Source organism: Euleptes europaea, chromosome 14 (genome assembly GCF_029931775.1).
Source record: "Euleptes europaea isolate rEulEur1 chromosome 14, rEulEur1.hap1, whole genome shotgun sequence".
In the NCBI taxonomy this organism is placed as follows: Eukaryota; Metazoa; Chordata; class Lepidosauria; order Squamata; family Sphaerodactylidae; genus Euleptes; species Euleptes europaea.
In genome coordinates, this window is record NC_079325.1 from 30,537,270 (window position 1) to 30,557,441 (window position 20,172).

At 46.7% G+C, this 20,172-nt stretch overlaps 1 protein-coding gene across 1 annotated transcript in view; it reads left to right on the forward strand.

Moving 5' to 3' along the window:
- Nucleotides 1-20,172, forward strand: part of SNRNP200 (small nuclear ribonucleoprotein U5 subunit 200) — a 38,461-nt gene that overhangs the window by 15,725 nt on the left and 2,564 nt on the right. Inside the window, exons 17-39 of the mRNA XM_056860009.1 lie at nucleotides 1,424-1,573; nucleotides 1,673-1,783; nucleotides 2,441-2,572; nucleotides 3,411-3,599; nucleotides 4,389-4,586; nucleotides 6,085-6,237; nucleotides 6,609-6,689; nucleotides 7,383-7,466; nucleotides 8,594-8,700; nucleotides 9,238-9,356; nucleotides 9,788-9,942; nucleotides 10,490-10,679; nucleotides 10,905-11,078; nucleotides 11,461-11,621; nucleotides 11,942-12,169; nucleotides 13,583-13,774; nucleotides 13,890-14,068; nucleotides 14,699-14,850; nucleotides 15,338-15,446; nucleotides 16,414-16,522; nucleotides 17,316-17,505; nucleotides 18,782-18,946; nucleotides 19,057-19,178. Of these exons, the coding sequence (XP_056715987.1) occupies nucleotides 1,424-1,573; nucleotides 1,673-1,783; nucleotides 2,441-2,572; nucleotides 3,411-3,599; nucleotides 4,389-4,586; nucleotides 6,085-6,237; nucleotides 6,609-6,689; nucleotides 7,383-7,466; nucleotides 8,594-8,700; nucleotides 9,238-9,356; nucleotides 9,788-9,942; nucleotides 10,490-10,679; nucleotides 10,905-11,078; nucleotides 11,461-11,621; nucleotides 11,942-12,169; nucleotides 13,583-13,774; nucleotides 13,890-14,068; nucleotides 14,699-14,850; nucleotides 15,338-15,446; nucleotides 16,414-16,522; nucleotides 17,316-17,505; nucleotides 18,782-18,946; nucleotides 19,057-19,178 (3,450 nt within the window). The remainder of the gene's footprint in view (nucleotides 1-1,423; nucleotides 1,574-1,672; nucleotides 1,784-2,440; nucleotides 2,573-3,410; nucleotides 3,600-4,388; nucleotides 4,587-6,084; nucleotides 6,238-6,608; nucleotides 6,690-7,382; nucleotides 7,467-8,593; nucleotides 8,701-9,237; nucleotides 9,357-9,787; nucleotides 9,943-10,489; nucleotides 10,680-10,904; nucleotides 11,079-11,460; nucleotides 11,622-11,941; nucleotides 12,170-13,582; nucleotides 13,775-13,889; nucleotides 14,069-14,698; nucleotides 14,851-15,337; nucleotides 15,447-16,413; nucleotides 16,523-17,315; nucleotides 17,506-18,781; nucleotides 18,947-19,056; nucleotides 19,179-20,172) is intronic.

Below are 20,172 nucleotides of genomic sequence, written 5' to 3' on the forward strand. Positions count from 1 at the left end.
AGAAAAGTTAGGCTGAAAGGGAGCAGGCAACCTGAGGTCACCCAGTGAGGTCCATGGCCAAGTGGGCCTCCCTAGTCCAAGTCTAGCACCCTGTCCACTGTGTCATGCAGACTCCCTTTCCTAGGTACCTCTAGTTTTCTTTGAAGTGGGAGGTTAGTACCAGCATTGAACACACTTTTCAAAAAACATAAGGATACACAAGGGCCAGCATGGTGTAGTGGTTAAAGTGTCAGACCAGGACCTAGGAAACCCAGGTTTGAATCCCCACTCTCCCAAGGAAGCTTGCTGGGTTACCTTAGGTCAGTCACATATTCTCAGCCAAACCTACCTGACAGGGTTGTTGTGGGGATAAAACGGAGGCGATGAGAACAACTTAAGCTGCTTTGGGTCCCCATTGGGGAGAAAGGCGTGATTGAAATGAAATAGAATCATAGAGTTGGAAGGGACCACCAGGGCCATCAAGTCCAACCCCCTGCACAATGCAGGAAATTCACAACTACCTCCCCCCTCCACACCCCTAGTGACCAGAAGATGGCCAAGATGCCCTCCCTCTCATCATCTGACTAAGGTCACAGAATCAGCATTGCTGACAGATGGCCATCTAACCACTTCTTAAAAACCTCCAGGGAAGGAGAGCTTACCACCTCCTGAGGAAGCTGTTCCACAGTAAATAGATAAATATACCCATCCATTTTCTAGCTGCTCCAGGTGCTGGAAAAAGTTCAGTAATCCTACATGAACATTGTTTTGTATCTCAGTAATTTCAGACATCTCTGCCTTGTACTGTTCTCAGCAAAGGAATGTGATGCTGTTCATCTTCCCAGGAATAGGTGCTGTGTGAGATTCTAGTATAAACAAGTAAATAAGTCTGTTGATTAGGGATTAGCTCGCAACTATAACCACATTGAACTGAGTTGCTGGAGGAAGATGAGCGGGCAAGCAGGCAAGACCGCATTCATATCAGATACTCTTGGATGTGTGAAGGTGCTTTCGGTTGTCTAGTGTGTTTGAAAGTCAATTGTGTTGGGGAGAAGGGTGAGTAGGATTTCCAGTGGAAAGTGAGACAGAGACACATAGCTGAATTTGCATAACATTGGCCTCCTGCAGAATTCAGCTTTTCTTTGTGCAGAATTTTAGTTTAGAATCTCCTTGGTCCAGTTTGCAGTTCTTCAGCCTCAGTTTCTATTCAGTTGTGTTTCTCTTTGCTTTTGATATTAATTGACTTTCTGGTTTCCAGTACATGCTGTTCAGGTTTTACTTCTCATTTCGGAATCATTTTCAATACCTCTTTATCCTTTCAAGTCTCTTCAAGGATCTTCTCTGCCCACCTTGCTCTCTCATCAATCAAATCAAAGCCTTTGAGCAAAAATATTACATGTAAGCATAACCAACATGGGCCCTGATTTGTGATGTCTCAAACCAGGTGCTGGTGTTCGTCCATTCCAGGAAGGAGACTGGGAAAACTGCCCGAGCCATCAGGGACATGTGTCTGGAGAAAGACACCCTGGGTCTCTTTCTGCGGGAAGGTTCTGCCTCCACTGAGGTCCTCAGGACTGAAGCTGAGCAGTGCAAGGTAAGCACCGAGCATCCCCTCAGTTTTATCGACTTGACCGCAAGTGGGCTAGGAAGAATTCTCAGCCTTTTGACAGCAGTGTCACTTTCTCCTTTGCAGAATTTGGAGCTTAAAGACCTGTTGCCCTACGGCTTTGCCATTCACCATGCTGGGATGACCAGGGTGGACCGAACGCTGGTGGAAGACTTGTTTGCAGACAAGCACATACAGGTAGGTCCAAGGTTTTCCGTGTCAGCTGTACTTGCTTCTCTTCCTCTACAAACACATGCAATAGTTGGAGTGCTATTGCATAAAGTTCCATCTAGTTGCAGCTGACTTATGGCGTCCCTGTAGGATTTTCAAGGCAAGAGACGTTCAGAGGTGGTTTGCCATTGCCTTCCTCGGCATAGCGACCCTGGAATTCCTTGGTGGTATCCCATCCAAATACTAACCAGGGCTGACTCTGCTTTGCTTCTGAGATCTGATGAGATAAGGCTAGTCTGGGCCAGTTCTAGCTTTTAGGAACATCCAAATGTTTCTGTATGATACTTTTTAGAAGTGTACTGTTTCTAAGCCCAGATAGTTACTAGCTGACTTCTTTTCCCAGGTAGCAAAACTCAGTACTTACATACGTTAGGATACACAAGCTTGCAACTCAAAATCTCAGGCAGTTATGTTTTCCAATGTATCGTAACAGTACAAAAAATGAAAAGGAAGGAAGTAATGCATGCCTATCACATTGCCAGCGTTTCCATTTTGCTTGTGACCCCTAGTTTCATTCTGCATGTCTCAAGCTGCTGACAGCAAGTAAACGTTAACCGCTGTTCTTTCCTTCTGGGATGAGGACTGAAATCATCCTTTAAGTGTTTCAAAACTATTTGCTTGTAGGTTCTGGTCTCCACAGCAACCTTGGCCTGGGGTGTTAACCTTCCTGCTCATACAGTCATCATCAAAGGGACGCAGGTATATAGCCCAGAGAAGGGCCGCTGGACTGAGCTCGGTGCCCTGGACATTTTGCAGGTATGCTCTGCGTGGCATTTGTGCTCCTGATAGATTCAAGTACGCTTTCTGTGCATCCCTACAGACTCCGCTTGCGAATCTTTCACAAATTATCAGCTTCATACACCAGCAGCCTATAATAGATGTCAGTGAAATCATTTTTATCCCACTTTTCTTCATAAGATACTTGAGACGGTTAACAAAAGATAGCAGAACCTTAAAACAGCCAGTTCTGTGGCCCAAATTTAGAATAAAGCAGCAAATTGATGAACAGTGTTATCTCCATTTACCTCTCTTATGTCAAATGCTTTTCTGTTACAACTGCTTTGTAGGGCAACAATGTGGTTTTGCTGGGCCTACATGGGTAGGACCAGTTAATGACTATAATAATTATTAGCATTTATGTATCTCACTGCAAGTGATCAGAAAGCTTTACATAAATAGTTACCTCAGTAATCCTTACATCGGCCCTGTGAGGGCCAGTATCATCCCCAGAGTGCAGATGGGTGTGCTGAGAACAGTGGCTTGGCCAAGACTTCCTGGCAAGCACATTGGTATATCATCTCAGCTAGAGACTTCCCAATTTACGTTTTTAGTCATTTATGCTATTTTTACACTTACTTTAGAAATAAATGTTTACCCCGCTTTTTCATTATAGCTTGAAGATGATGAAATACAATAATGTGATTTCAACTCTAGTTAGTAAGGAGAGTTCTCCTATAAGAAACCCATAAGATGTTCTGATGAGTCTGTAATCTCTTTGGCCTTCAGATGCTCAGCACTCCAGACTTCCTAGTTAGGTACACAGAACACCCTGCTCTTGGGCCTCCCTTTTACATCTCTGGCTTGTTTTGTTTAGATGCTGGGCCGTGCGGGGAGACCTCAGTACGATACCAAGGGCGAGGGGATCCTGATCACTTCCCATGGAGAACTGCAGTACTACCTCTCGCTGCTCAACCAGCAGCTTCCCATTGAAAGCCAGATGGTGGCCAAACTCCCAGACATGTTGAATGCAGAGGTTGTGCTGGGAAATGTCCAGAATGCAAAGGTGAGTCGGGAGGGAGATCCTTTGGGAAGCCTCTTTCTGTAACGCTTAAGCCACAAAAGGTGCGTCAGGCATCTGGTCTCTGGAGCTGGAGCTGTGTGCATCATAGAAACAAAGGAGGAAACGAAGGGTGCTCTGATGAGCATCACGTCGGGGAAACATCTGGTCACAACACAGGAACGCCCTGGACGTCACCTGCTGTACCATGCAAATACCAAAATTAGTATAAGGTATAGAGTTGAGTATGAAGGAAAACCCAGCTTTAGTTAAAGTGTATGGGCTGTGCCAGGCAAAATTAGAAGCCAGAAGGTAGAGTTTAGTGTTTTACATATTGTTGTGCGTGCCCCCCCTCCCCATGTAGGGTGGCTATCTTGTCCATATGTGCTAGAGGCTGAATTACATTTGGTGCAGAATATTGGGGCGGGGGGGTGTCTGTGAAGCACAGATTACATGTAATTCTGCATGCAGTTCTGCAGTTGTGTTTTGGAGCCTGGATTCTCAACTGTGAGGAGTGGCGGTAAACCTGGAGTGGGGAGGAGGACTTCCTTGAAGTATCTTGGTTTAAATTTTGGGCTAGTTGCAGAAGAATTCAAACCTCTCTCACTCCCAATGTGTGTTGAGAGTCCTCTTTCATAACTCCATTTTATTAGCAGCTCCCTCACCCACTCCATGTATTTCGGGGTGTTTGTCCATCCTGTCCTTTTTTCCCCCGTCCAGAGCTCATGCCTTTAGCATTAAAGAGATGAGAGGCTGCTGGGGCTGATATTGTGTTTCTTGGGTGTGTGTGTTTAGGATGCTGTCAACTGGCTGGGCTACGCTTACCTCTACATCCGAATGCTGCGTTCCCCAACCCTGTATGGGATATCCCATGATGACTTGAAAGGAGACCCGCTGTTGGATCAGCGTCGGCTAGACTTGGTGCACACTGCAGCACTAATGCTTGACAAGAACAACTTGGTCAAATATGACAAGAAGACAGGGAATTTCCAGGTGAGAGGATGCTGTTGGGCAGGATGGTGGGAGAAGTCCAGACTGTGGTTTTTCGGAATGCATTCCACCAAGTTTCTTCATGATTTGGCCACACAAGGTGTTCATTGGCAGCGGGTTTGTCAGCTTAGGGCCCTCATAGTTCAGATGTTCAGCTTAGTGCACCGAGGTCTAGCTGCCCCTGCTCCATAATATGTCTGAATATTTATTTGCTTAATAAATGGGAATGTGGTGAAGGCTTATGCAAATGGAGGGCACCCTCTCCAGTGTGAGCAGAACATGCTTGTGCAAGTAAACTTTTTTCCTGTCTCCCCCCTCATGCAACCACCTGCTTTGTCCTTCCCCCTTCCCCGAACAATCATGCCTCTGTTGGTTGGTAGAACCCTAGAAACAGAATGAGAAGTAAAATGGGGCTGTGGAAAGGGAAATTGGCAAAAACAACACACACAAACTCTTTGTGCCAGTGGAAGGCAAAGATTGGATCCACCCCCATGAATCGTGGGATGAGGCAATGTCTCTCGTAATAGTAGAAAGGGTCACCCAGTGAAACAACATCTGTGGGTTCAGAAGAGAGGACAAGATGTACTCCTTCAGACAGTGCATAATTAACTGATAGAATTAATTGCCTCAAGTTGTTTTGTCTTCTGGTTTGTAAAAGATTAATTTATGGAGGACAGGTTAATAAGCATTTAGCAACCATGACAGCGAGTGGGATGGGGCTTATGGAACCAAACTTGCTCACATCCCCATTTTCACAGCAACCCACCATGCTCCCTGCAGTGTTGCTTCAGGGGATCAGACGCCCATGAACTGTGTTGGGTGGCGGGGGGCATCTGCAGTGGCTGAGAAGAATTGGCAAAAATCTTAAGAACATAAGAAAAGCCCTGCTGGATCAGACCAAGACCCATCAAGTCCAGCAGTCTGTTCACAAGTGGCCAACCAGGTGCCTCTAGGAAGCCCCCAAACAAGACGACTGCAGCAGCACCATCCTGCCTGTGTTCCACAACACCCAAGATAATAGGCACGCTCCTCTGATCCTGGAGAGAATAAGTATGCAGCATGACCGGTATCCATTTTAACTAGTAGCCATGAATACCCCTTTCCTCCACGAACATGTCCCCTCTTAAAACCTTCCAAGTTGGCAGCCATCACCACATTTTGGGGCAGGGAGTTCCACAATTTAATCTTGGTGTGAGCAGGGGACAAAATCCCACGCTGTAACTTGAAGTATAAGTGGGGGAAGGATGGATAGATGGTTTACTGGGTTTCAAAGAGACTGGGTAAGAGGACATGAGTTAAAAAAAAACATTTAGCTCTCAAACATGCTTTAATCTAGGTAAGCACACTTGCATAGATCATCAAAGAGCTTTCAGAGTAGGTCATGCAGTCAAGAAACTGATCTCTTCCCTGCGTTCCACAAAGGGGATGCTGGTATCTTTGCTTCCCCCCCCCTCTTCCTTAGTTAGCCTAACCAGGCTTCTCTTCCTCCATCGTTCCCCAGGTGACTGAGCTGGGCCGCATTGCCAGCCACTACTACATCACCAATGAGACCGTGCAAACCTACAACCAGCTGCTCAAGCCCACCTTGAGTGAAATTGAGCTCTTCCGGGTTTTCTCATTGTCCTCTGAGTTCAAGAACATCACCGTTAGGGAGGTATGAATACATAGATTCTGTCAATTGTGTCATCTGTGAACATTAATTGCATCCTGGCTTGTCTTTAGTGGGAGAATCACCCATCTCATGCTAATAAATGCTCAGCTCTTTAAACATGAGGATTCACATGTGTTCGGCCAGAATTTGTTAGTCAGGAGACCATGTTTTGTCTTTTTAAATTTCTATGCTTGTCAAACTTTAAGGGACGAAACCATATTTGAACATCAGGGGCTAACAATATTGGTACTATTAATCGTGCTTAGTTCACTGAAAGAATTTCCCTACCAAACCAGCTGCTGTTCTTGCACTTTCTCTCTCTTATGTGGGATGTAGCGGTTGAATTTTTCCCCTGTTTGTTTTATTGTTTTCAGGAAGAGAAGCTGGAATTGCAGAAACTTCTTGAACGAGTCCCCATCCCTGTGAAGGAGAGCATTGAGGAGCCCAGTGCTAAGGTAGGGTGGTTCTGCAGATTTACAAGTTCTTCCCTGTGTACTACACATTCCCCACGCTAAGCAAGTTAGCACATTGGGGGGGGAAGGTTCTAGTCCTCACCTTGTGTGATAGATTGGAATGTGCAGGGAGTCAGTGATGTGCAGGGAGTGAGCACCCATCCTCAATAAAGTAGTACCACCCCAACTGAGCGGGTGCCACATTATTACTCTGGATGTGTAGCCAAAGGCAGAGGCAGTGTTAAATGGTCAGCAGAGGGGGTGTTGGATTCAGTGCCTGGACAACGCCTCTCATTCTCTGTTCTTGCCATGCGATCTGCACCATGTGGGCTAAACTTCGTTTCTGGGGCAAAGTCAGTTATTTGTGTGCTTTCTGCAGAGTTTTGAAAGCTGGGCTGCCAGCCTCTTGGGATTAAATTGATATTATTGTTATATCATACAACTCAGACCAAATTAAGTCTTAGAAGTCATTGCAATAAGCTTCAGATAATGGGATTTAAAAATAGATAAATCCAGAACAGTAACTGGCCAGCAGTTTTGTGCATTTCTCTTCTAGGAGTGCTAGATGTCCCTGTGTTCATTGGTCATGTGCAAGTATTGTTCTACAGTATAATTGATTTTCCCCACCTCCTAAGTCAAGAGAGGAGTGGTTGTTTTGGAGGATGTTTATTTCTCCCATCTCTTCCCTTTCTTCAGATCAATGTCCTTCTCCAGGCCTTCATCTCTCAGCTGAAGCTGGAAGGCTTTGCCCTCATGGCAGACATGGTGTATGTCACTCAAGTAAGTAAAAGAGAATGTGTGTCTGGCTATTGTTCTTGTCTTACTACTTTTGCCTGTCCTGATGTTTCAGTATTCTCTATGCCTTAAGTTTCCATGTATCTGATGCCTATGAAATCTTGGGCGAAATAATTGTGTTCCTCTCTCAGGTACCAACAAGACTCTTTGTTGTATTCATATGTTTCTATGGAAGCTTAGATGTGTATTATGTTTACTGCATCAAACATAGCCATGTGTTTAAAGAAACAAAACTGGCCCTGATGATTCAGAATTCTTAAACTCCCTTAGAGACAGACGGACAGAAGGTGACGAAAGGGACCTGATAAGCTGCAGGATGGATTTCAAGGGTTTTTTAAAATCTGTTGTGTATTTATTAAGGCATTTCTATGAGAGCCAGTGTGGTGTAGTGGTTAAGGTTCAGATCTAGTTCAGATCTAGTGGTCTAGTTCAGATCCCCACTCATGCCATGGAAACTTGCTGGGTGACCTTTGGCCAGTCACACATTCTCAGCCCAGACCCTGGCAAGTATTTGGATGGGAGACCTCCAAGGAATACCATGGTCATGACATGGAGGCGAGCAATGGCAAGCCACCTCCGAACAAATATCTTTTGCTTGAAAACTGTACGAGGTCGTCATTAGTCAACTGTGACGTGACAGCAAACAAACAAACAAACAAAAAAAAACACCATTTCTATGCTATTTTTTTTGAAGGGTCCAGAGCAGCTTATGGACAATTCCTGGCTAAATTAAACAATATAATTTTTTTCAAAAGCAGTTCACAAAAACAATCACATCTTGGACCAGGTCCTACTTCACTGGGCTGGCTATCATAGGCCTCTAAGCTGTGAGTCACAGGCCAAGAGCCCTTTGCTCTAGTCCCTTGGATCATACCTCTGGCTATGCCTAGCTCTTACACTTCCAAGCAGGGAGGAGACCAGAACACAGCAGAGCTGTTGTGCAGCTGGCAGGATACTGAAGTAGGATGCTTCAGAGTGGGTGCTGGAGAAATGATTGCTTGCTTTGCTGTGTTGGACATAATTAAAAGCTGCCTGAGATATTTGGAGCACCTCCACTCGGGTTTCTTCCTCTGATGCTTGATCCTGACCTCTTTCTTTTGTACCCCTGCTAGTCTGCCGGGCGACTGATGCGTGCCATCTTTGAGATTGTTCTCAACCGTGGCTGGGCACAGCTCACTGACAAGACTTTGAACCTCTGCAAGATGATTGACAAGCGAATGTAAGTGATGGTTCCCGGGAAGGCTCTTTTTTTTTTTTTTTTAATAAGATTTTTTCCCGGGAAGGCTCTTAATCCCGTCCACCATGACATCTTATTTCCATGGAAGTAAATGTGCCAAGGATTGTAGACTTAAGCTGTAAAACTGGCTTTGTTGGCTGACCCGGCAGAGGTCCAGTACACACAGTGAATAATGAACCCTGGAGAAATTATGCACTGAACTCTTCTTGGGCCCTGTGCATATGAAGTGCTGGGCAGCATTTGTGGATTCGGCACTTCCCTGCTGTTTCGAAGGGTCTTCGTCTCGTGCATCCTGGAATATGAAGAAAAAATATTTATGTAACTGACTCTGGTAGTGGAATTGCCTAGCATTCTTTGCCTCCCCCCCCCACCTCTGCAGCCCAGAATCTCAAGAGGCTTTCTATTCCTGTTCGAAGGAGAGCTTGGAGCGGAAGAGAAAAACCCGTTCCCGCTGGGGTTCGGTACTACCTACTGGCCATGGCTAAAGTTAAACTTTGACCGTAAGTCTTTCTCTTGCAGGTGGCAGTCCATGTGCCCCCTTCGTCAGTTCAAGAAACTGCCTGAGGAGGTAGTGAAGAAGATCGAGAAGAAGAATTTCCCATTTGAACGGCTCTATGACCTGAATCACAATGAAATTGGTTAGTGGTTGAGTTGGAGGGGAGGAAGCCTGATTTGAAGTTGGTGGATGTGGCTACAAGGGTGGCGGACCCCTACTGGCTGGGGGGAGTACGAAGTGTTTGGCTTAGCTGACTGCACCAGATATATTGATTGCAGCTTCATTTGTGACGATCCTTTTGAGATAACATCTTCCAAGGTTTGTTTTGGAAAAACTGGTGTGATAGTAGAGTAAGAAAAGATCGAGACAATCCCGAGTGTGAGGTGAGGAATGACAGAATGTACCTTTTTCAAGTTACAGGGAAGTCATTTGGAAACCAAATTCTATACCAGATCATGCATGGAAAGGCAACCTGTTGAGAATATGTGGCCTCCAGACCTCCCTTTGTCCATATGATTACTTGTCTAACTCCCTCTCCGCTTTCCTTTCACTAATACCATCCCTGTAATGTAGGGGAGCTGATCCGGATGCCAAAGATGGGGAAGACCATTCACAAATATGTCCACTTGTTCCCAAAGCTGGAGCTGTCTGTCCACTTACAGCCCATCACCAGGTCTACTCTGAAAGTAGAGCTGACAATTACCCCAGATTTCCAGTGGGATGAGAAGGTAAATTGCCATTGGAGCCTGCACTAATAATCACTGCTTATGTTAAGCGCATGTATGGTCCCAGTCCACCGCTCTATTCAAGAGGCCTTTCTGCGCAGGTAATAGGGTAGCACTGTACTAAATAGTTGAACAAACGTGCTTCGATAAATGATTACAGACTGTGGTCTGTATTGCTGTATAGCTTGTTGTAAGAAGAGTCCTATTTATGTAATTTCTGTACTGCTTAATGTGTAATATGAATACTTATGCTATGCTTCACTTCTGACTGGTGGTCCTAGACTTGTAAAATCCTAATGCATTGGTTATTGAATGTCCCATTTTGTTGATTGTACCAACTCACTATGTGTAATCTGCCTTGAGCCCCTGTGAGAAAGGAGGACTATAAATAACGTAAATATAGGAAAGTGCACGTGCCTGGGAGCTACTCTCAGGATGACATGAATCATGACGTGGGAGGTTGAGATGCAGCAAAATGGGAGTCACTCCTTCAGCAAGCACTCCAGTCAGTCTCTTGCTCGAACAAAAGCGTTCCCTTCTCCCGGCTCAGGTCCACGGTTCCTCGGAGGCCTTCTGGATTCTGGTGGAGGATGTGGACAGCGAAGTGATCCTGCATCATGAGTACTTTCTTCTGAAGGCCAAATACGCCCAGGACGAGCACCTCATCACCTTCTTTGTGCCGGTCTTTGAGCCTCTCCCCCCACAGTATTTCATCCGGGTCGTCTCGGATCGCTGGCTGTGTAAGTCCCCTCCCTGCTTCAAAGAGGAGTATACATACTTATTTGAAAAACCACTGCAAGACTAACAGATTCCCCTGAAGAAGCCTCTTGGGCGAAATGCATAGGGATTTTTATCTGATTAATAAAATATATTTTTACCAATTTTGCGCCATCGGCCATGGCCTTCTTTTTTATCTCCTGTGACTGGTACGGCCCTTTTATTTCTCCTGTGCTTTGTTATTCTAGCTTGTGAGACGCAACTACCCGTGTCCTTCCGACACTTGATCCTTCCAGAGAAGTACCCGCCACCAACTGAGCTGCTGGACCTGCAGCCGCTGCCCGTGTCTGCTTTGCGAAACAGTGCCTTTGAGAGTCTCTACCAGGACAAATTCCCCTTCTTCAATCCTATCCAGACCCAAGGTAGACAGTGAGGATGGGTCGGTGGGTGGGGAGAGAGCTACAAACTGTAAGGCTGCTGGAATGCCCAAAAAGTAATACCATCTTAAGGGCTTGTAATGGCTGTTCAGCCATTGATATGTATTGATATATTTATTAGGTTCCTGCAGCCACAAGCTGCACAACAGATTAAAACCGTGCAATCCTGCCTGCAGGTTTGCAATCGAATAAGTATCAGCTGACTTACAGTCAGGGAACTGTGGCCAGAAGGCTTCGTCATGTCACTTTGCAGTGTGTTGTCCGCAGTGTCGGTACAGAATTTGGTACTTGGTTCTTGTGACGACTGGGATACCATCTCTGTCCTTATGAACACTGCAGTTTTTCTCATGCTTTTCCCCCCCTCTAGTATTCAACACGGTCTACAACAGCGATGAAAATGTCTTTGTGGGAGCTCCCACAGGCAGTGGTAAGACCATCTGTGCTGAGTTTGCCATCCTGAGGATGCTGCTGCAGAATTCGGAAGGCCGCTGTGTCTACATCACGCCAATGGAGGCACTCGCGGAACAGGTTTGGAACATCGGACTTTTTAATTCTGCCTTTCCTGGGAGGACAATGTTAAACCAGTTGCTTCCTCTCCTCCTCAGTTTTACAGGAGAATCCTAAAGGGGTGGGGTGGGTGTGAGGGGTTCACATACGTGAACATTTCTCATTTCCCTTCAGTCTCTTCCTTTTGGTTTCTGAGAGAAATTTCAAATACAGACGATGCAGAATTATTAACACAGATAATTCTAGGGGACATTTTACGGCCTGTAGGCAAGAAGCTAGTAAGGAAGGAGTGCTTAGCGTGGAGCCTGCTAAAGGGTGGGTGTCCTCTTCTGCCCTGGCAGATCTTCATGGATTGGTATGAGAAGTTCCAAGAACGTTTGCTTAAAAAAGTGGTCCTGTTGACGGGGGAGACGAGCACTGATCTCAAGCTGCTGGGCAAAGGCAACATCATCATCAGCACTCCCGAGAAGTGGGACATCCTCTCCCGGCGCTGGAAGCAGCGCAAGAACGTGCAGAACGTCAACCTCTTCATTGTGGATGAGGTGCACCTCATTGGCGGAGAGAACGGGGTGAGTCTTCTGGGAGAATGTCGGGTGCTGTGAAAGGGGTTGTTGGAGAAAGCTAAAGGTACGCCCTCCCAGCCACTTGCCCAGCTCCTGCCACCAGAAGAGGGGGTGTAGCCAGAAGCAATAATTGAGGAATTCCCATATATGTTGGAGGGGGCATTAGGCATGTTAGCAGGGATCTCTGGATCCAGACCAGTTTGTGTATTTGGCTAGCAGGGTAATCCCTGTGTTTTGGACTCTCAGGTAATGGATTGAGTTAGAAGAAGAGACCGAATTGAAACAGTCCTTGGTGTTTTGTGAGAAGGGTATTGGTACATCAGAGCAAGGAGAATGAAATTTGTTACGGGAAAAGTTAGTGTTTCAGGATCATCACCCCCAATGCTTAAGAGCAAAGAAATCATCACACTTATTGTTGCTTAGGTGTAGTCGTCAGATTGGACCAGTCCCCTGCTTTGATTTGCCCGTTTCTAGAATATGATCTCTAAAAATTAAACTGCTTAAAACATGCTGTGTTTGTGATGTATTTCAAGGATTACTGTTTCTTTCTCAAGGGATATATATCTTACAATTACACCGAGGCAGCTGGGCTGATGACAGAGAAATTATCAAGTCACTTTAGCATCTTAGAGCGTGGGTGTCAGATGAACAGACTAAATGAGAAAAAGAATCTTTGCATGCAGCTGTCTTCTTTGGGCTTCTTTGAGACTTTCATGTCTTGTAAAATCCACAGTCTGCACACCTAAAATCTTCCTTCTGTGGACCAACATTTCAGTCATGAATGAACATGAGTGATTACATTGCATAGATTGAGAGCCAGCTTGGTGTTGTGGTTAAGCGGTGGTTTGGAGTGGTGGACTCTAATCCGGAGAACTGAGTTTGGTTCCCCACTCCTCCACATGAGCAGCGGACAGGAGTTTGAAGTTGGTTCCCAGTTCATTCCAGCCCTCTGTGGCGGACTCTAATCTGGTGAACCGAGTTGGTTTCCTCACTCCTACTCATGAAGCCAGCTGGGTGACCTTGGGCTAGTCACAGCTCTCTTAGAGCTCTCAGCCTCACCTACCTCACAGGGTGTCAGTTGTGGGGAAGGGAAGGTGACTGTAAGCTGGTTTGATTCTTCCTTAAGTGGTAGAGAAAGTCGGCATATATAAAACCAACTCTTCTCCTCCTCTTCCTCCTTTTTTCTAAAAGGTTGAGGGAGAGGGAAATGCCTGAGCAAAGAAAAGGAAACCAAAGATCTTCGTCACAGCAATGGGGGAGGGAAAAAGCAGACCTGGAGAAGGCACCTCTGAGTTGGGACACGGCAGGGGGCCCCTGGCCATGTGCTCTTTCCCTGTCAGGCGATGTCTCTGGCTGTGGAGTCACAAGATAACTAGCGGCACCTGGCCTTAACCCCCCTTCTCTGGCTTCCTTTTGCAGCCGGTCTTAGAAGTGATTTGCTCCCGGATGCGTTACATCTCATCCCAGATTGAGCGGCCCATCCGCATTGTGGCCTTGAGCTCCTCACTGTCCAACGCCAAGGATGTGGCCCACTGGCTGGGTTGCAGCGCCACCGCCACCTTCAACTTCCACCCCAACGTGCGCCCAGTGCCCCTGGAATTGCACATCCAAGTAAGTTCCCACTCTGCAGCCCTTACGTTTTTCCGTTCACCCAGCAAGCAGGTTTGGCGTTATTCTGACCTGCCTGGCATGCTGTGTCTCTTCTTCCTCGCCTCACTTTACTCAGGGCTTCAACATCAGTCACACCCAGACTCGTCTGTTGTCCATGGCCAAGCCGGTCTATCACGCCATCACGAAACATTCACCCAAGAAGCCGGTCATCGTGTTCGTCCCGTCTCGCAAGCAGACGCGCCTCACGGCCATCGACATACTTACCACTTGCGCCTCAGACGTCCAACGGCAGAGGTAGGGAAAGGCAGGGCAGATCTTTGCAACTTGTGTACAAGTCGAGTCAGCTAAGTCCTTTTCTGCTTCTGTCGCACGACTTGTTTTGCAACTTGTACTGCTTCTGCTAACCTGCAAGGAGGTCCAGAGTGTTACCCCCAGGCAAGCAGTCTCCACTTCAGTTGGGGGAATTAGCTGGAGACAGAAAGGGGGGTGGGTGGTAACTAGGATCTATAACCTGCATATACCAGGATAGTCCCATGTGAGAAACTCTCAAAATAAAGGACGGCACTCTCCAAGCTGATGCTGTCTTTCCTCCTCCTCAGCATGGAAAGTTCCTTCAGATTCTGGAGGGATGAAAGGGAGGCAGCTGCCAAGTGTTCTGTGGCCTCTGGCTGTGGCCAACTTCTTCACGAAGTCTGTACCTGTGTCTAGTTATGCAGCGACTGCTTTCATGAAGCTGTTGGGAGGAGGGGGAATGAGAAACCTGTTAGGTAGTTCTTTGTTTGGCTACTGTTTGGTGGACAGAGGGGCTGTCTCCCTTCAGTCTTGCTGAGAGTGAAAGAGAGACTGTCCGGGGCAGTGGGGGGAGGACTGTGTTGCAACTTTTGGTTGGGCCACTGATGTCAACTCCGGCTTGCTCAATGGCAGGTTCCTGCACTGCACGGAGAAGGACTTGGTTCCCTACCTGAACAAGCTGAACGACAACACCCTGCAAGAGACTCTGGTGAATGGGGTGGGCTACCTGCACGAGGGGCTTACCTCACTGGAGCGAAGAGTTGTGGAGCAGCTTTTCAGCTCAGGTAAAGAGAGGTGGATTTCCAGGGCTCTGATTTCCCCCCTCCCCTTCTGATGGTAAAGTCTTTTTTTGCTGTGGTGTCCTGTCTGTAAATTTCTCCAATTCCCCTGTTTGCCTGGCACCTACTCTCTTGAGTAAGGTACCAGGGCAGACTCTTCTTTTACTATTTCCCATGGCTTTTGGCAGCAGATAATGACTGACTGATACAGCACCCCCCCCAAATCCTCTTGATTGTTTAAGGTCTAGTGCTGCTGTTGCTTTAAACATTTGTATCCAGATAACTTGATGGTTTTATTATGTTCTTCAGTTGTTGTTAAACTGCCTCCAAAAGTGATGAGGTGGCACAGAACATTTTTCTGAACTAAATGAAGTTATGCTTTCTTAGGCGCCCATACTGCAAAGATTAGGTGTCTCCGTCTTCTGTAAAGTTGCCTTGAGCCTAAGGAGAAAAGATGGGCTATAGATGTCACGTTCTTCTCTTTTGGTCCTAGGTGCCATTCAAGTCGTGGTCGCCTCCCGGAGCCTCTGCTGGGGAATGAACGTGGCTGCTCACCTGGTGATCATCATGGACACGCAGTACTACAACGGCAAGATCCACGCGTGAGTGAAGGCAGGGAGCTGCACTGGTGTAGAATGCCAGGTTTTAAGCCCTGAGTGCAGGGAGATTGCGGGGGGAGGGGGAACTAGGTGGAGAATACTGGAAACCACAAAGCACTTTTCTCATAGTATGGAGGAGGCTTTTCCAACATATGGACAGCGTCTCAGCTAGAGCTGGGTTTGACAGTTTAACCAACACAAATCTTAAGACTTGCTACTGGGACGCTGATCTAGAGAACTAGGAAGCTGCTTAGCCAGAGGCACATCTCTCCCCAAATGGCACGGACATGCACTTTTGGGGATGGGTCATCAGACAGTGCAAGCGTGTCCATGCTAATTAAAAAAAAAATACTCAGAGCAGTTGGCAGGGTATCCAGAAAGTCAGCCTGTCTAAAGAACTCAGTGTGGTGTCCACAGTTATCCCCTCCCCATTTCATCCTCACCACAGCCCTTTGAGGTAGGTTATGCTGAGAGTGAGTGATTGGCTCAAGATTTACCTAGTGACCTTCATTGCAGAGTAGGGAGTTTGAAGCTAGGTCTCCCGAGTCCTGCTACAAATTGGAGAATATCTGCTTGAATGTAAAATCAGGTTGTCACCTCATCCCTCTCCCTGTGAATTGGAATATTCCAGGTTGAAAAAGGCATGTAACGGTTGGCTATGATTTGAGAAAGTGTGTGGGTAGTTCCTTGTACACTTGTGGATGTCAGAGTGTGATTGGGTGTTGCTCCCATCAGTCATTGGGTGCAACACCTCTCAGCCTTTACTAAGGTGCCTCTGCATCCCTGTTAATTTTGGAAGCCCCTAATAAAGAAATCGGATTCACTTGATCCAGACACACAGTAACTCCCTGACTGAGTCTGTAAAAAAATTACTTGCCATGCTAATTGCAGATGCTTTTTACCCTGAAGAGTTCTCAGTCCCCTCACATCAGTCTGTGTTAACGGAGTGTGTTCTTCTTCTGTGTGCCAGGTATGTGGATTACCCAATCTATGATGTGCTGCAGATGGTCGGCCATGCCAATCGCCCATTGCAGGATGATGAGGGGCGCTGTGTCATTATGTGCCAGGGGTCCAAGAAGGTGAGCAAGGGTTGGACTTGTTCATTGGATAGGGAAGAGGGCCTGGAAACATTTCAGAACAAGACCTTCTTTCACATATTCTCTAGGAGTTGTTTGTTTAGGATTTGATCAGTCGTTTGGTCAGAGTAGATAGCTTATTTCTTGAAAGGAGAAGGGTGTTCAGTAATATGACAGGCACAAAACAGCATTCTTTTCTGGTTTGTTGATCACAGAGAAGTGTGAGATGGTTTCTGCCTTTTGGGTTCATCTGGCAGTCACTGAATCCATAAGCTTGGTTCAAGTGAATTTATCCTCAGCACAAGTTCCTCGCTGGTTGCTCAGCAGACTGAAGGTTTTTCAGTGGTCTCTGGACAGCAGCTGTTTCTGGCTTGCTACAATAACTAGCAGTGTCATGCTCTGACTTTTGGGATGGGGAATATTGCTCGGAAAACAAAAAGGGTAGCCAGCTACTTCAAGAGGAATGTTACCAGCAAGGAGAAAGTGAAGTAGAGCCATGGCTCAGTGGTAGAGCATCTACTTGGCATGCAGAAGGTCCCAGGTTCAATTCCCAGGATTGCCTGTTAAAAGGATCAGGTAGTAAGTGATGTGACCTCAGCCGCAGCCAGTCAGAGTGGACAGTACAGACCAATATAGACTTAAGGGTCTGACTCAGTATAAGAAAGTTTAATGTGGTAATGTGAATTACATTTCTCCAGTTGATGACATTGTGGAACAGAGGTGGAAGATTGGTGTATTTCTGAGTTTGAAATTCTCTAAGTAATTTTGGGGGGCTCCCCTGCTTCTTCAATTTCAGGATTTTTTCAAGAAGTTCCTGTATGAACCTCTCCCAGTTGAGTCTCATCTGGACCACTGCATGCATGATCACTTCAATGCTGAGATTGTCACCAAGACCATTGAGAACAAGCAGGATGCTGTGGACTACCTTACCTGGACCTTCCTGTACCGCAGGATGACTCAGAACCCCAACTATTACAACCTGCAAGGTGGGAGAGCAAGCCCCCACCCCACTCCAAGACCTGAGCTTGATTTGATCTCTCCCCTGTCTTCGCAGCTAAGGGACAGAAGGAAGCCGTAGAGTAGGACTAGAGTGAAGTGTTGTTGAATCCTGTGGGGCTGCTTGGGATATCTCGCCATTGGCTGCAACCTGCTTAGTCAGCTGACAGCAGAGCTACCTTGTCTCGTGCTTAGAGGGCATCTTAAAATAGATTAGTATATTCCCATTAGGGTAACTGCAACAAATCGAAAAGATGGCCTAGACTGTTGAGAGAGAGCTCGTCTGGCCTAGCAAAGCAGAGAACCGGGAAACGCGGCTTTTAATTCACTTCTGCCGTGAGCTCACTGAGTGGCCTTGGGCAACTTGAAGAAGAAGAGTTGGTTTTTAGATGCCGACTTTCTCTACCACTTAAGGGAGAATCAAACTGGCTTACAGTCACTTTCCCTTCCCCTCCCCACAACAGACACCCTGTAAGATAGGTGGGACTGAGAGAGCTGTGACTAGCCCAAGGTTACCCAGCTGGCTTCATGGGGAGGAGTGGTGAAACAAACCCGGTTCACCAGATTAGCATCCGCCACTCATGTGGAGGAGTGGGGAATCAAACCTGGTCCTCCAGATTACAGGCCACAGCTCCAAACCACTGCTCTTAACCAGTACACGCTTGCACACTATCGGCAATGCTTCATTTGTTGTTTGGTTGTTATTTGCTTATTTAGATATTTATACCCTTCTTTACTCTCCAGTGGGGACCCCAAAGCAGCTTACAATATTGTTCTCCCTCCTTCTTATCCTCACATCAACAGCCTGTGAGGTAGGCTAGGCTGAGAGCGGGAGACTGGCCCAAGGTCACTCAGCAAGCTTCCATGGCACTATTATGTAGTCTAGAAACATCCTTAAGAATGACAGGTTCTGCAAGATATAACAAGCTTGAGGGAAGATTTCAACCCGTGCTTGCACTGAGGCAAATATCTCTGGAACACAGCTTGCTTGCTGTATTTATTTATCTTGCTTGCTTTATTTCTAGCTTGCCTTTCAGTGATCTGGGGAATATACAGCAGGTTGGCTAAAAGAGGTGTTGCCCAGTGACAACAGTTTCTAGCTTGCCTTTCAGTGATCTGGGGAATATACAGCAGGTTTAGCTAAAAGAGGTGTTGCCCAGTGACAACAGTTTCAAAAGGAAAGATCCCCGGGGTCATTGTAAAGCTGTACTGTGCTCCAAAGGCCTTTTGAGTGTACCGGTCTCTGACTCCCATCTCTTGGTTTAGGGGTTTCCCACAGGCACCTTTCTGACCACCTGTCTGAGCTGGTGGAGCAGACTCTCAGCGACCTGGAGCAGTCCAAGTGCATCAGCATCGAGGACGAGATGGACGTTGCGCCTCTGAACTTGGGCATGATTGCGGCTTATTATTACATCAACTACACCACCATTGGTAAGGAGGGACAAATGCCGTGGCACCTGACCGCGGTGCGGCTCATGCAGCGTATTGCTTGAGGCTGCAGCCCCTGCCTGATGTTTCTCTTTCCAATTTCCCCCTATTAGAACTCTTCAGTATGTCCCTGAACGCCAAGACAAAAGTACGAGGCCTTATTGAAATCATTTCCAACGCTGCTGAGTATGAGAACATTCCCATCAGGCACCACGAGGACAACCTTCTGCGGCAGGTAAGGAAAGACAGCTCATCCTAGATTACAAGGGGCACATAGAGGGGACAACACTGCAGCCCTTTGCGCACTGGATGTGGATTAATTTGGGTGATTTTGTTTCTTTGCTTTAACCCCTCTGGGGTTGGATTCCTCTTATCAGCAGAGAGAACAAACTTCTTTCAGACTGCCGCGTAGCCGAATTTGGCAGGATAACATCACAGATCTTCAGTTTATTCTTTAATTTAGTATAATTTAAGTTGGCTGTTTCTTAAGATGTCAGATGCACCCATGGTGTAGTGATGAGGCTGTGTGCCAAATCCCTCCTGTCTGTGAGATCCAGTGATGAGGGTACACAGCAAGGCACTTTTCCATGGTGGCACCGCAAGTCTGGAGCTCCTTCCCAAGAGGAGTCTGCCAGAGCTTATTCCTTCCTGGATTTAGGAAGAGGGTGAAGACTAAGAGGGCTTTATTTTTAAAAAAAAAAACTGATTTAAAAAACCAGACCTCTGCATGGCTGCTGAGAGAAGGTGGGGTTCATTTGGTTGGTATCTGGTAATTGCTGTTCATGTGTGCGTGCAGGTGCGCTTTGTGGCTTTGCAACTTGTTCTCTCCTTCCCGCCTGGATAGAAAAACAGGATAACAAAACCTTGATTACCTTGTGTCCAGTCAGAAGGGAGGTGACAACTTGCAGCAAGGTTGTTCAGATGTTGAGATCTAGTTATGATAAAGCATATGTTTTGTGTTCTACTCTAAGCTTCCCCCCCCCCTTAAATCATAGTCTTTATTTGTAACTTAAATTCTGTGGTTTATTATGGACCATGTAGCCAAATCCCTAAGTAACTGGCAGCTCTCTGGGCCAGCGAGGTATCCTGTGCATCCCATCTGTGCCTGTGCATCCAGCTCAGCCCAGCCTCTCACATCTGCACTTGCATTAGGCTCCTTTCTCACATCTGAACTCCTCCTGATATCAGGTCCACACTGCATCCTTCACAGGAGAAGGGCAGGTTAAGTG